Source organism: Euleptes europaea, chromosome 5, assembly GCF_029931775.1.
Source record: "Euleptes europaea isolate rEulEur1 chromosome 5, rEulEur1.hap1, whole genome shotgun sequence".
NCBI lineage: Eukaryota > Metazoa > Chordata > Lepidosauria > Squamata > Sphaerodactylidae > Euleptes > Euleptes europaea.
Window position 1 is genome coordinate 110,174,491 of NC_079316.1, and position 13,873 is coordinate 110,188,363.

At 41.7% G+C, this 13,873-nt stretch overlaps 1 protein-coding gene across 8 annotated transcripts in view; it reads right to left on the reverse strand.

Annotated features, from left to right (window-relative positions):
- The window catches only part of ZMIZ1 (zinc finger MIZ-type containing 1), a 314,832-nt gene that overhangs the window by 23,570 nt on the left and 277,389 nt on the right, over positions 1–13,873 (reverse strand). For all 8 annotated transcript variants that reach the window (XM_056849848.1, XM_056849855.1, XM_056849854.1 and 5 more), the window contains 3 exons: positions 4,708–4,918; positions 1,599–1,704; positions 752–912 (listed from right to left, as the gene is read on the reverse strand). In XM_056849848.1, the coding sequence (XP_056705826.1) occupies positions 752–912; positions 1,599–1,704; positions 4,708–4,918 (478 nt within the window). The remainder of the gene's footprint in view (positions 1–751; positions 913–1,598; positions 1,705–4,707; positions 4,919–13,873) is intronic.

Consider the following 13,873-nt stretch of genomic DNA (forward strand, 5'->3'; position numbering starts at 1 on the left):
CTTTGCTGAATAAATATATTTTTTAAAAAGGAACATATTCCTTGAATGAATGTACAGAAATATATATGTGTGCAATTCATAGAATTAATAGTCTCAAACATGGAGGTGATGTCAACATGTTGACAAAGTCTTTTTTTCTCCATGTCCCGCCACTCCAAAGTCTCCATCATGCACCCGGCAACCCTACATTCACAATGACAAGAACTATCATGAATGTAGGGTTGTCAGGTGCATGCCTGAAGACTTTGGGGGGGGGGGGGATAATGGAGAAAAAAAACTTTGTCAACACATTGACATCATTTCTGGCTAAAACACAGAAGTGACATCACCAAAGCTCTCAAATTTCACCAATTTTAATACTGATTAAACAATCTGCCTATGGGTACAATAACGATAACATGTTTTGCCACAATGAACAGGAAGCTCCTGAAGTCTGCCTGGAACCTCAAATGCATGGATCACTCCCCTCGATAATCTTAGTTCCCTCACTTATTTTCCAGTTTTTGAAGGTGAAATGTACACATGCAAAATCCACTGCACCATCTTTCCAAAATGACAGCATTCACTCTGCAGAAATTGTCTGGAGGAATATCGACAGGGCACATAACACACACACACACAACTGTAGTCCTGCTCAAACTGAGGACCACTCCTTCCCCTAAACCAACGGCAGCCTGAAACAGAAGAGTTGACAAGCACTTGGCAGGCCACATTCAGCTTGGCGTTCACCGGATCACAAGGGGGCGCTCACCTGTACGTGTTTGCAGTCGTGGCCTCTTGCTGGTAGCTGGATCCGCCGGAATGTGATTGGACACTTCAGAGACACTTTAATGGCCGTCTGTTCCACCCCGTCCTCGCCATTGAGGGTCGTGTTGCCCGAGGAGGCTGCCACACTGCTAAAGTTCCTCTTGACTATTTTGGAAAATAGGCATAGGTGAGCGTGAGTGAAGAGTACCATCTCAACCATACTGCGTACAAAAGAAAATTCCCAGGAGAAGCTACACAAAATGGAGAGGGGCCACAGCCAAGAGACAGAGAATATTATTTGCATGTCAAAGGCCCTGGGTTCAATCCCTGGCATCTTCCATTAAAGGATCTAAAAAAGCTGGGAAAGACCCTCTCTGAGATCAGGGGGAGCTAACTGATTCACCATTCTGGATCCACAGCAGTGTGCATGAAAGGGAACTTTCTGACATCTTTCCTCCTGCTGCACTCCTGAAATCTTGCCAGGAGTGGGGTTCATGGATCCCCCCACAAAGAGCACGGGGTGCAAAGTGGAGGTTGGCAGGGGGAGGAGCAAAGAGGCAGTGCTTCCCCCCCCACCCCACAAGCAGAATAAGTAGCTAGGCTCTAAGCCAGGGGTGTCAAATATAAGGCCTGTGGGCCGGATCTGGCCCTTATTCAGCCCTCGAACCAGCCGAGGCAGCCAACCCCCCTCTCTCGATCTGGGCTGGCGAGGCATGGCCCGGCCCGACCAACTGACATTTATGTCATATCTGGCTCTCGTAACAATTGAGTTCAACACCCCAGATCTAAGCCACGATCAGGCAGCTCCGTATGAGCAGGGCCACGGAAATCACATGCGTTGCTCGACTCACTTTTGGTGATACAGTGCTCGGCTGGAAGAAGACGTTTCTTTAGCAAGCCCTGTAGGACAGAGCGGACTGATGGTCGGTGTACTAGCTGCAATACGAACAAGTGTGACTGTAACAGAAGAAGAAGAAGAGAAATCAGAACACATCTACTGATCCGGGCAGGACGCATTTGACGTTAAAATGATGGATGTTCTTGCTGTTTGGGTTACATAGACATACCCAGTCCACATAGCAATTGTCTTCATAAAATAGTAGGGTCACTCAGGCAAAAGCCTTTCTCTATGTGCAAGTCATTGGCAAAGCATCAGCAGCAGAGGTAAGGTGAGGGGCCTGCTCCGTGGTGACACCAGTTTTCTGGAGCCCTCTTCTCCAGGACAACTGTCCCGGGATGCTTTTTAAAAAGCTTTGGTTCTGCTTGCTGAAAGGCAAGGTGTTCTGGAAGGAGAACTGGCAAGCAAGCAAGGATCCGACTGTTTGCACGAATGTGGCCAGTGAGTCTTTGAAAAGGTGCTTTTTGTACAGGTAGATTTGTTTAGGCAGGGCTTCATAATTTGCTATGCTTGCCAGAGCAATGATAGCTAGAATTCATATGAATTTTTTATTTACTTGTTGTTTCAACATGTCAATTGATTTCATGGCAAGAGAGACATGCCAGCTATGACCTTCTCTATTCCAATATTTTCAATTTAAGACGTTTTCTAGATCACTTAATAAGGCAGGAATAGATTAAGGAGGCTTTTATCTATAATTTACATCTTCTATTTTTTCCATTTATTTATTTGTTTCATTTATGCTTGGCCTTTCTTGCCAATGGGAACTCAAAGCGGTTCACTTTGTTTTCCTTTTCTCCATTTTATCTTCACAATAACCCTGTGAGATAGGTTAGTTTGAGAGTTTGTGACTGGCCCAAGGTCACCCAGCAAGCTTCCAAGGCAGAGTGGGGGATCTGAATCTGGGTCTCCAAGTCCCAGTGCAGACAGAGTTTAGGAGAGAAGATCAAAACTCTACAAATTTACTGGAGCCAGGAATGAGAAGAACAAATAAATGAGAGGAAACATGTTTTTAGGAATCAGATGTTTTTGGATAGTCACTAGTCTGAGGCAAAATCATCTTCTCGTCTTACATAAACGATATCCTGTTGAACAGAATAATGGTAATGACAGAACAATGGAGCAAAACCTGTCTCTACATATGTGGTGAAACTGCAACACAATCCAGGGCACTGGGAAAGTACTAGTTGAAACTAGTTGAAACTGGATCGTATTACCTTTCCTGCCACTATACATGTTTTTAGGGTATGTGGTTGATCTGCCATGCAACAATCCCTAAGATAATTTCAGAAGAAGTAACATGCTTTTCTCCCCTGCTTTGACTGGTGTAGGCCAACCGCTAGGTTATCAGTCTAGGCAAAGTCACGTTCAATCATTGATTTTATAAAGCTGGATTATCAGCATTCCAAACTGAATTTGGTTAACTGACACCCAGTCCAATTCCTTGTACAACCACAAACAGCTCTGGAGTTTGGCACTCCTAGTGCATGAAAACACTGAGCCAGCATCTTTAAACATTTCCCTGGAGAGCCACTTACAGCATACATAAAATAAAATATAAGAAAACCAAAATGTTAAAACTGTAATTTAGGACTTCGAGCAAACTTAACGAAATGCAGTCCTAAAACAAAACTGTCTTCATCTGCCTTCTGAAGATCGAAAATGAGGGGGCCAGGCGCACATCCCTGGGGAGATTGTTCCATAATCGTGCGGCTGCCACTGAAAAGGCCCTCTCTCATCATGCACCCACCAAACAACCTTCTTTGGTTGATGGGACATAGAAGAAGAAGGAGGAGGAGGAGGAGGAGGGGGAGGTTGGTTTTCATATGCCGACTGTCTCTACCACTTAAGGCAGAATCAAACCAGCTTACAATCACCTTTCCTTCCCCTCCCCACAACAGACACCCTGTGAGGTAGGTTTGGCTGAGAGAGCTCTAAGAGAGCTGTGACTAGGCCAAGGTCACCCAGCAGGCTTCATGTGGAGGAGTGGGGAAACCAACTTGGTTCTCCAGATCAGAGTCCACCGCTCCAAACCACTGCTCTTAACCACTACACCACTCTGGCTCTCAACTAGACACAGGAGGGCCTCTCTCTGTGATTTAAATTACTGGATAGGAAATTATGGGAGAGGACGTTTTCCTCACTGTGTGAGGAAATACAGATAGTACCCCACCCCAAGGCAGAAGAAATATAATATTAACCTAAACGATGAACCATTTACTGACTTCTAATGGAATGTCAAAATCTGCCATCTGAGGTTGGCGGTCTCATCCTACCTCATGTTAGGGAGGGCCTTGCCCACCGTCTACCACTGTGCTACTGGACCATCTTCTAACCACTTCTGGATATATGACAGAGTTCTCACAGTGCCTCCGACTAGAAACTGAGCCGAGGTACGGTTCATTGGCTTCCAAATTACGTTTTCGGTATAAAAGCAGAGCTTTGAAAAGGTCAACCAAGACAGGCGAAAAGTCTGGCGAAATGGAGACTGTTCGACAGGACGCCGTCACAAACACCAACGCTGTTCTCTTTTTACAGAGCGTTCCTGAGCTGATGGACGGCGGGGAAAAGGCACAGCTACGCCTCCTCCTAACCCGTTCCCAGCATGCTGCCAGGACGAGAAAAGCCTTTAAAAGTTTTAAAAGCCTTTAAAAGCCCCACTGAAAACAGAGAGGCTGCACCTGCTAAAAAGCAGGCACAGCAATGCCGCCTGGCCGCTGGCGTCCAGGGCCGAAAGGGCATAGGGCAGCTCTGCCCCTGTCTAATGGCAGCTCTGCCCCTGGGAACGCCCCTCCACACTGGCGCCATAAGTTTCTGCTGGCATTTAAGCGGCAGAGGAATGGCACACAGCTCAGCGGTGCTGAGGCGCCGAAGGAACTGCCCTCACTGCCAGCGCTGAAGGAACTGCCCTCACCATGTATCTAATCATGGCACAAGACGCACTTACCCTGGTGGCGAGGTCACGCAACCTCCTAAGAAGAATCGGTCCCCAGCCTCAGGAATGCACGGTTAATCAACCAAAACTTCAGAACCGGTTGCTGCGGCAGGCCCAACATACTTACACAACAGCATGCTGTGACAGTGATTTGAATTGTGTTTCTTCCTGGCTGGCAGACATGCTTGAGGTGCAGGGGTTTGTGCGATGTCTTGTTGTCGCCCCGTTCGATTGTAAGCGGCGTTGCGTTGACGCTGACCTGGACCGATGCTGGCCAGTTGGTGTTCATCTGCCGGTCTTCGTGGTGGTAGCACTTGAACTGGAGCTCCAAGTCCGACCTGTTGAGGAAGCCGCATGTTTTGCTGGCATGAAAGAGCCCGCTTTGTCCAGCAGTAGGGGAAAGCCCTGACCTGGATGGCCCAGGCTGGCCCGATCTCACCCTATCTTGGAAGCTAAGCAGGGATGTGACTTCTGGTAGGGCTGCTGGACTGAGCGCCACGTTTCTCGGAATGTTCCAAGGAAATCCAAGGAGCGCTTGAATTGGGGTACTTCTAAATACCCCTACCCAGTTCCAAACAGGTGGTCCGGGAAGCAGGAACGACCCTGCTGCCACGAGAGCGGTTTGACTCCCAAACTCTCCGAGGGAGCTTATTTAAGTCCCCTGGAGGTTTGGATGCCTGTCCCGCCGGCATTTGAGGGAACGACATCGTCACAAGCGCTCCCTCGGCTTTAGGCTCACTCCTCCTCTATCTAATACCATCAAGGATCTACATCACAAAGGAAAACCTCACCTCCAGAATTCCAAGTGAGTCAATCAATCTCTTTGGCTTTTATCCTGAATAAGAAGCTACGGGGAGTTAACAAAGATATCTGCGTACTCCGCGCCCCCCAGCCTAGAATATAAGTTGACTTAAGTCTAAAATCCATCTGACAAATCGGCAAGAATCTAATCAATCCGATCAGCACTTAGTCTAAACAAACGGGACTTTTTGACTGACGCGGAATCTACCAATCAAAAGCGGCATTGTTAGAAATGGAGGGAAGAACGAGACCCCTTCCTTTCTGACTAGTGACGTCTTACCAGTTTAGGAAAGTCCTCCAGGTTTTACTTAAACAGAAGGGATTAATCCTGGAATCGGAAGACTGCAAGGCAACTCTCTCACTGTATCTCCAGACTCGGAAGAAAAACAACATGAAGGAAGACGATCGTAGGTCCGGAAGCACGTCTCCCTTGCGTTACAGCTTAAAGGTTCCTACATCTTAACTGGCGAGAGGAGACTGCAGAAGGTCCGCGTCTGTAACTTCCTGTGAACTTCCTATTTCCTGTTCTATATGCCGACCTAGAGCATCCACTGCAACTTGTTGGTACTTCTAATCTAAAAACCTTATTATTTCATTAATAAGCCGATTTTGGGACTATTTATTGCGGCGAAAATGTATATCTGCTGATCGGACACCTACATACTACGGGATTTGATTGTTGAAACTTGCCAAAAAAAATTCTCTCCAAAAATTATTCGTACTGTAAATGTCTGGAACCCGTCAGAGGTCAGGCTCTTTACATAGCCCTGCATTTCCTAAACTTAAAGTCACTCCTCAGGATACTACCATGGAAAACAAATGTCCTCTCAAATGACAGAACTGACTTCTATGATTACAACCTTAAGCCAATCTACTCAGGCCATCAGCCAGAAACTCGATGCTGTTACAGAAGATATCAAGGATATGAAGATCCAAGTTACTACAATTAAAGCAGACATGAAGACAATGGATTCCTCAGTCAAGAAAGTAATGGAAGAGCAGAAAGAGGTGAAGAAGAAGAAGAAGAAGGAAGGACATGAAAGACAACTTGATGCTATTCACTCTCAAGAGGATATACTCAAAGACTAATTAGCCATGATGGATATGAAGGCAAGAGAAAACAAACTTCGCCTACGTAATCTACCTGAAGATCAAGGAGACTCAAGAGACACTCTGGTCAGAACACTTTCTGACCTATTTCAAATCCAAGACCAAGATCTTGACCATGCAATAAAACAAATATACAGGATACCTTTACCATCAAGATTAAAGAAATCTAAACCCAGAGATGTTATGATTATCTTCTATGACATCAGAGTCAAAGATATCATGATGCAATCCCATTTTGAGAATCCTGTGGTCGTAAGAGAAACACCACTTGTTATCTTAAAGGATATTCCTCGCCATCTTTTGACACAAAGAAATAAATACAAAGACTTTGTAATGATGCTGACGAAAAATGGAATAAAGTACCACTGGATAATGCCACAGGGTCTTGTTTTCACCTACAAAGAGGTCAGAACAACCATTACTTCTTTGGCTGACGTTGGAAAATTTATGAGAAGATATAAAAAAGACCTAGTGGGTCTTACACCGGAACAAGAAAGAGACCAAGACCATGAGAAAGATGACCCTTCATTACAAGGAGCAGTAGGAGGATCTACACCATAAAATTTGATATTTAAACCCAACCATCGTGGCTAAAGCAATCTCATGGAATGTAAATGGACTGAATGAAAAAAATCAAAAGAGCACAGATTTTTAAATTCTTACAAAAGCAAAAATATTCATTAATCTGTCTTCAAGAAACACATATTTCTAAGAAAGATAAAAAATATTTGGACAGACAAATGCTGGGACAGGCATTTATTTCATCAACTAAATCTAAAACTAAAGGAGTTGTTATATATGCTCATCCTAATTTAACTCCAGAAATGGTTTATAAAGATGAGGAGGGCAGAATTGTGATAATTAGAATAACAGTATTAGGATAAAAAACTACGGTAATTGGGATCTATGCTCCAAATGAAGGGAAAGCTAAATTTTATGCTTAACTACATGAGTTAATATCACAACATGCTGCAGAGCAGATTTTGATTATGGGAGATTTTAATGGAGTTACCCTGCCTATCCTGGACAAAAAAACTAAAGCTAAAGATGACAAAGAAGGATGTCTACCAAAAAGCTTTTTTCAAATGATGGAGGACTTCAAACTACAGGACATTTGGAGAACAATGAATACAACAGCTAAAGAATTCACTTTCTATTCAGCAAGATGTGATTCTTACTCCAGAATAGACATGATATGGGCAAGTAAGTCAATATTTACTCAATTACGTAAAGTTCATATCATTCCAAGGACCTTTTGTGATCATAACCCAGTTTTGTTTGAATGGAACAACAGACAAGCCTTCAGATGGAGATTGAATGATAATCTTTTGAAAGATGAAAAAATACAGATGGAATTAAATACTCATTAAAGATTTTTTTTAAATAAATATGAATGGAGAAACCACTTTGAATATAGTTTGGGATGCCTTTAGAGCGGTATTGAGAGGTTTTATGATTCAGAAACTCGGCCTGGAAAAGGACACAATTACAATTAACAAACAATATACTTTGGGAGTTACAAAAATTGGATCAACAACTGATTTTGGAATCACGAGAAGAAAAGAAAAATAATATCAAACTTAAGATATCCGCTTTTAAACACCAGTTGAATTTAGTGGTTTCAGAAGAGATGAATAAAAACTTGAGATTTGCAAAACAGAAGTATTTTGAGCAAGCAAATCGACCTGGTAAATTTTTGGCTGGTCAGTTGAGAGATTCCTTTCAAAAGAAGATTATAACTAAACTACAATCTGCACGAGGCCCGATCTTTACCACACAGGATATACAAAAAGAATTTGTATTATATTATACAAAATTATACCAAAAAGATGATATCTCTGATAAGAAGATAGAAAAGTTCTTGAATTCAATAAATATGAAAAAACTCTCTTTAGCCCAACAACATTATATAGATGCTCCTATTACCATTGAAGAATTAGAAGAAGCTATTATTAAACAAAAAAATAAATAAAACACCTGGCCCGGATGGAATAACTGCATTGTTTTACCGAACACTCAGGGGAAACTTACTGAATCCTTTCTTGATGGTTTGTAATACAATAATGGATACAGGAATATCTCCTGAAACATGGTCACATGCTTTTATTTCATTGATCCATGTCTGGAAGAGACCCAGAAAAAGGATCAAATTATAGACCCATCTCTTTATTGAATGTGGATTATAAAATATATGCCTCAGTTCTGTCAAATAGAGCTAATTTATTAAGGACTTAGTATATGAAGACCAAGCAGGTTTTGTACCTGGAAGACAAATTAAGGACAATCTTAGGATTTTACTAGATGCACTGGAATATTATGAATATCATAATCAACACAAAGCAGCCTTTGTCTTCTTGGATGCAGAAAAAGCATTTGACATGGTTTCTTGGAACTTCATGAAGAAAGTATTAGAAAGTAAGAACTTTGGAGAACGTTTTAGGAGAGGCATAACTGCTATATACACAAAAGCAAAGATTTTGGTCAATGAATCTATGTCAGATAATTGTGATATTCAAAAAGGGACAAGACAAGGCTGTCCACTTTCGCCACTACTCTTCATTTTGGTCCTGGAAACTCTATGCTGTAAATTAAGGGATACGGAAACCATCTGCGGATTACAAATAAATAAACATGAATTCAAACTGAGAGCATTTACGGATTATCTCCTATTAATTTTAGAGGATCCACTTCAATCAACGGACAACCTGCTGGAAACATTGAACTCATATGGCCAAGTTTCAGGATTTAAGATAAACCAAGAAAAAATACAAACAACATTTAAAAATCTTACAGATGCAGAACAGAAAAGATTTCAGTTATCTACTGGATGGGAGAGAGTAAATAAAGTGAAATATCTGGGTGTTTGGATCTCTACTAAGAATAAAGACTTGGTTAATAATAATTATCTTAAACTATGGGAAACAATTAAAAAAAATACATGGTAAGCTGGTCTAATAAAAAACTCTCCTTTCTGGGACGTATTTCAACGACCCAAATGAATATTTTACCGAGAATATTGTTTTTATTCCAGAATTTACCAATCATCTCACAAGTAAAACTCTTTAATATCTGGAAAAAAGACTTACTGAATTTCATCTGGCAAGGGAAAAAACCAAGAATTGCTTATAAATATCTTGTGGACTCAAAAGACAGAGGAGGCTTTGCACTTCCTAATTTTCAACTATATGCTGAAGCGGCTGCTTTAGTATGGCTAAAAGACTGGATGGAACTGTCTAATACACGACTGCTAGACCTAGAGGGTTTTGATAATAGAAGTGGATGGCATGGTTATTTATGGTATGATAAGGTAAAAATGCATACATCATTTCAGCAACACAAAGTTAAATCTTCTTTATTTAAGATATAAAGAAATATAAACATGTGCTCAAGCCAAAGACACCGATGTGGATATCATCACAAGAAATGCTGACCTTAAGACCACTTAGGCCCGCGGAATTTGTTATATACCAGGACCTTTTGAAGTGGGAAGGTAATAAACCTCTATTGAAAAACTATGAGAATGTAAAAGACCTATTGACCTGGTTTCAATATCACCAGATAAATTTGGTTTATATGTTGGATTCGAAAATAGGGTTTTCAAAAAGTAAATCACCTTTCCGAAAAGCTTTATTGGATACAAATGACCACCTAATTTCTAAGATGTATAAATTACTACTGGAAATACATTGCGAACAAGACCAAATTAAACCATCTATGATTACCTGGGCACAAACATTGGGCCATGATATACTATTGGTTAAATGGGAAAGACTCTGGTCTCGAGACATGAAAATGCTACTTGCGCAATCTTTACGAGAAAACATTTATAAAATGATTTATAGATGGTATTTAACACCTAAAAAGATGGCATCTATCTATACTACTATGTCCCCGAAATGTTGGAAGTGCAATATGGAAACAGGTTCATTTCACCATATGTGGTGGACCTGTGACAAAGCAAAAAAATTCTGGGACATGATTTACAATGAAATAAGACTGATAATACAGGACAATATACCTAAATCACCAGAGTTGATGTTGCTCAGTATGATACCGCAATCTGTTTTGACTCAAAGATCATTTTTAATCTATGCCACCACGGCTGCAAGACTGATTTATGCAGCAAAATGGAAATCATCGGATATTCCAGACAAAAAAGATTGGATACAAAAAAATGTTAGAATTGGTGGAAATGGCAAAACTTACAGCATTGATAAACCAAAAAGATAATGTTCAATTTTGGGGAGAATGGGAGGCATGGAGAATATATTGTGAAACTGAATTGCAATTGGGGAAATTTGAGGGTTATTCTTTGATCTAATCCATTTTATATTATTTTTTAAGAATGCTCATATTAAAATATATAATTATTATGACAATTGGAAACATGATAGGTAATAGACGTCTGTATTATATACATATACAAATTTAAGATGAATTTGGAAAACGTGTTAATAATTATTTGCAATATAAGGATTAGAATTGTTGCCAAAGAGTATACAACTTTATTAAGAGAAAGACGGAGATGTAGGGGAAGTCATATTTTTATCTTAATTAGTTTGTAATTTCAACAATAATTAATTACCTTTTTGTTTTTATTCCTTTAAAGTATTAATCTATTGTTGTTGATATATTTGTCTATATGTTTTGAAAAATAAAAAATATTATTATATATAAAAAAAGGAAGCTAAGCAGGGTCTGCCAGGGTTAGTACTTGGATTGGAGACCACCAAGGAAGTCCAGGGTTGCTAGGTAGAGACAGGCAATGGCAAACCACCTCTGCTCATCTCTTGCCTTGAAAACCCCATGGTCCTGGGGTCACCATGAGTCGGGTTCGACTTGATGGCACACAATTATTGCCCTGACCTAGATGGACAAAGCTAGCCTGATCTTGTCAGATCTCGGAAGCTAAGCAGGGTCGGCCCTGGTTAATACTTGGATGGCAGACCACTGGAGAAGTCCAGAGTTGCTACGTAACACAGAGCCAGGTGATGGCAAATCAGCTCGGAAAGCCTCTTGCCTTGAAAACCCTACGAGATTGCCATAATTCAGCTGCAACTCGACAGCATTTCACATACATACACACACAGAGGGGAAACACCCTTTAAAAATTTTCAGATTTCATAACTGCAGAGACATTTCTCCCTCACCCTCCTTCCCTTTGCTTCATGCAACACAATCCTACTTTACATTGTCTGGCAAACAGATGAACAGTGCAAATCTTGTCTGTGAAAGCTATTCACAAAAAAACAACCACCACCAAACAAGGAAGTGAGCAGTTCCCTCACAAAGTAGAAATTCGAGAGGATAATAATTATATCAGTTATTTGCAGTTCTGTATGATTTTTCAAATGGGTGTCTTTAAATTGCTTTGTGCAAAGATGGATTTTCATGTAGCAGAACGAATCCGAAGGGAGGGATTATGGATGCAGCCAGGAAGTGCCTCAAGAATTGGGGTTTACACTCAAGAAAGTAACAGGACCATAACTAAAAAAAAAAATAAGCAGGCACTCTCACCCAGGTTCTCACCCTGACATTCATATCGGTTTATCCGACAGAGACAAATGAAAGGACAAAAACATGGGCTACAATAAATGAAACTCATTTGTTACAAGAGCCGGATATGACATAAACGTCGGGGCAGGCCATGCCTTGCCAGCCTAGATCAAGAAAGTGTGTGTGTGTGTGTGGTGGCTTCCTCAGCTGGCTCGAAGGCCTGGTAAGAGCTCTCAAGGGGCAAGATCTGGCCATTGGGCCTTATGTTTGAACCCCTGATTTAAACAGTGATGTGCCATTCCCATTTGGCAGTTCTACATGTATATTTTGACATTTCAACTTGGGTACTTTCTGCACTGAGGTACCAAAAAAGGGTGGGGGAGGGGGAAATGCAGATCGGATCTCAAAGGGCTACTCAACATGAATTAGCCATGCGTGGTGTAGTGGTGAAGAGCAATGGTTTGGAGCGGTGGAGTCTAATCTGGTGAACCGGGTTGGTTTCCCCACTCCTAAACATGAAGCTTACTGGGTGACCTTGGGCTAGCCACAGCTCTCTTAGAGCTCTTTCAGTTCCACCTACCTCAAAGGTGTCTGTTGTGGGGAGGGGAAGGGGATTGTAAGCTGGTTTGATTCTTCCTTAAGTGGTAGAGAAAGTCGGCATATAAAAACCAACTCTTCTTCCTCCTCCTCCCTTTTTTATACAATCAGATAATGGAAACACTGGCCAGGATGGGCTAGGCTACCCCACTAAGGTTCCTCCCCTCCCCAAACCCCTCTGTTCCCAGGCTCCACCCTCAAAATCTGTAGGAATTTAAACCCTATATGCCAACATTAGATAATACAAATTGGGAACACCAGAGGCTGCTTTAGTCACTTGGTGCCCCAGGCAGCAAGAGCATTGCACGGGAGGGAGCGTAGCATAGACTGGGGATGTGTCTGTTCCCATGCACTCCCACTGGTTCTGGGAGTCAGTGGCACAAGCAGGGAAGGAGCATGCATTTGGGGTATGCATACTGATATGCCAAAATGAAAAAAGGCACAATTTCTGGGTTTTTTGGGCTTTCCCCTTGGCCTCATCGAGCTCCCTTTAACATTTAAAGGGGATGGCTCCATGTTAGTCAATAGGAAATCTTTGTGGGGCTCGGGGCGGGGGCTGTTTTTCAAAGTAGAAGCCCCAATTTTTCAGCGTAGCTGCTGGTGCCTCTCCTTACAAGAACCCCAAATATCTTCCATTTGGGTGCCCATAAAATCTTCACCAAACTCAGGGGTTTGTGTAAGGAGAGTCACCTGTAGCTACACAGTAAATTTGGTGCCTGTACCTTGAAAAACACCCCCTCAAAGCCCTGCAAAGACTCGCCATTGACTAACATGGAGCTGTTCCCTTTAACTTTTAAATGGAATGGCTGCATCATACCCTATGGGGAACCTTTCTGAGGCTTTGGGGGCTGTATTTTTAAGGTAGAGGCACCAAATTTTCAGCATAGCTGCTGGTGCCTATCCTTATCAGAACCGCCAAGTTTGGTTAAGTTTGGGTAAGAGGGTTGAATTTTATGGGGGCCCATTTTTCCTCCATTGGAAACAATGGAAGATGGATAAGGGCATCCTCTTTGGAGACCCATAAAACTGGACCTCCTAACCCAATCTTTACTAAACCCAAGGGTTCTTCTAAGGAGAGTCATCTGCAATGATGTGAAAAGTTTGGTGCACCTATCTTAAAAAATAGCCCCCACAGAGCCCTGGAAATATTCCCCATAGGGTATAATGGACTAAAAAACTAACAGATATCCAAAAAAGCAAATATATATATATATTGAAAAAGAAGAAGAGTTGGTTTTTATATGCCGACTTTCTCTACCACTTAAGGAAGAATCAAACTGGCTTACAAT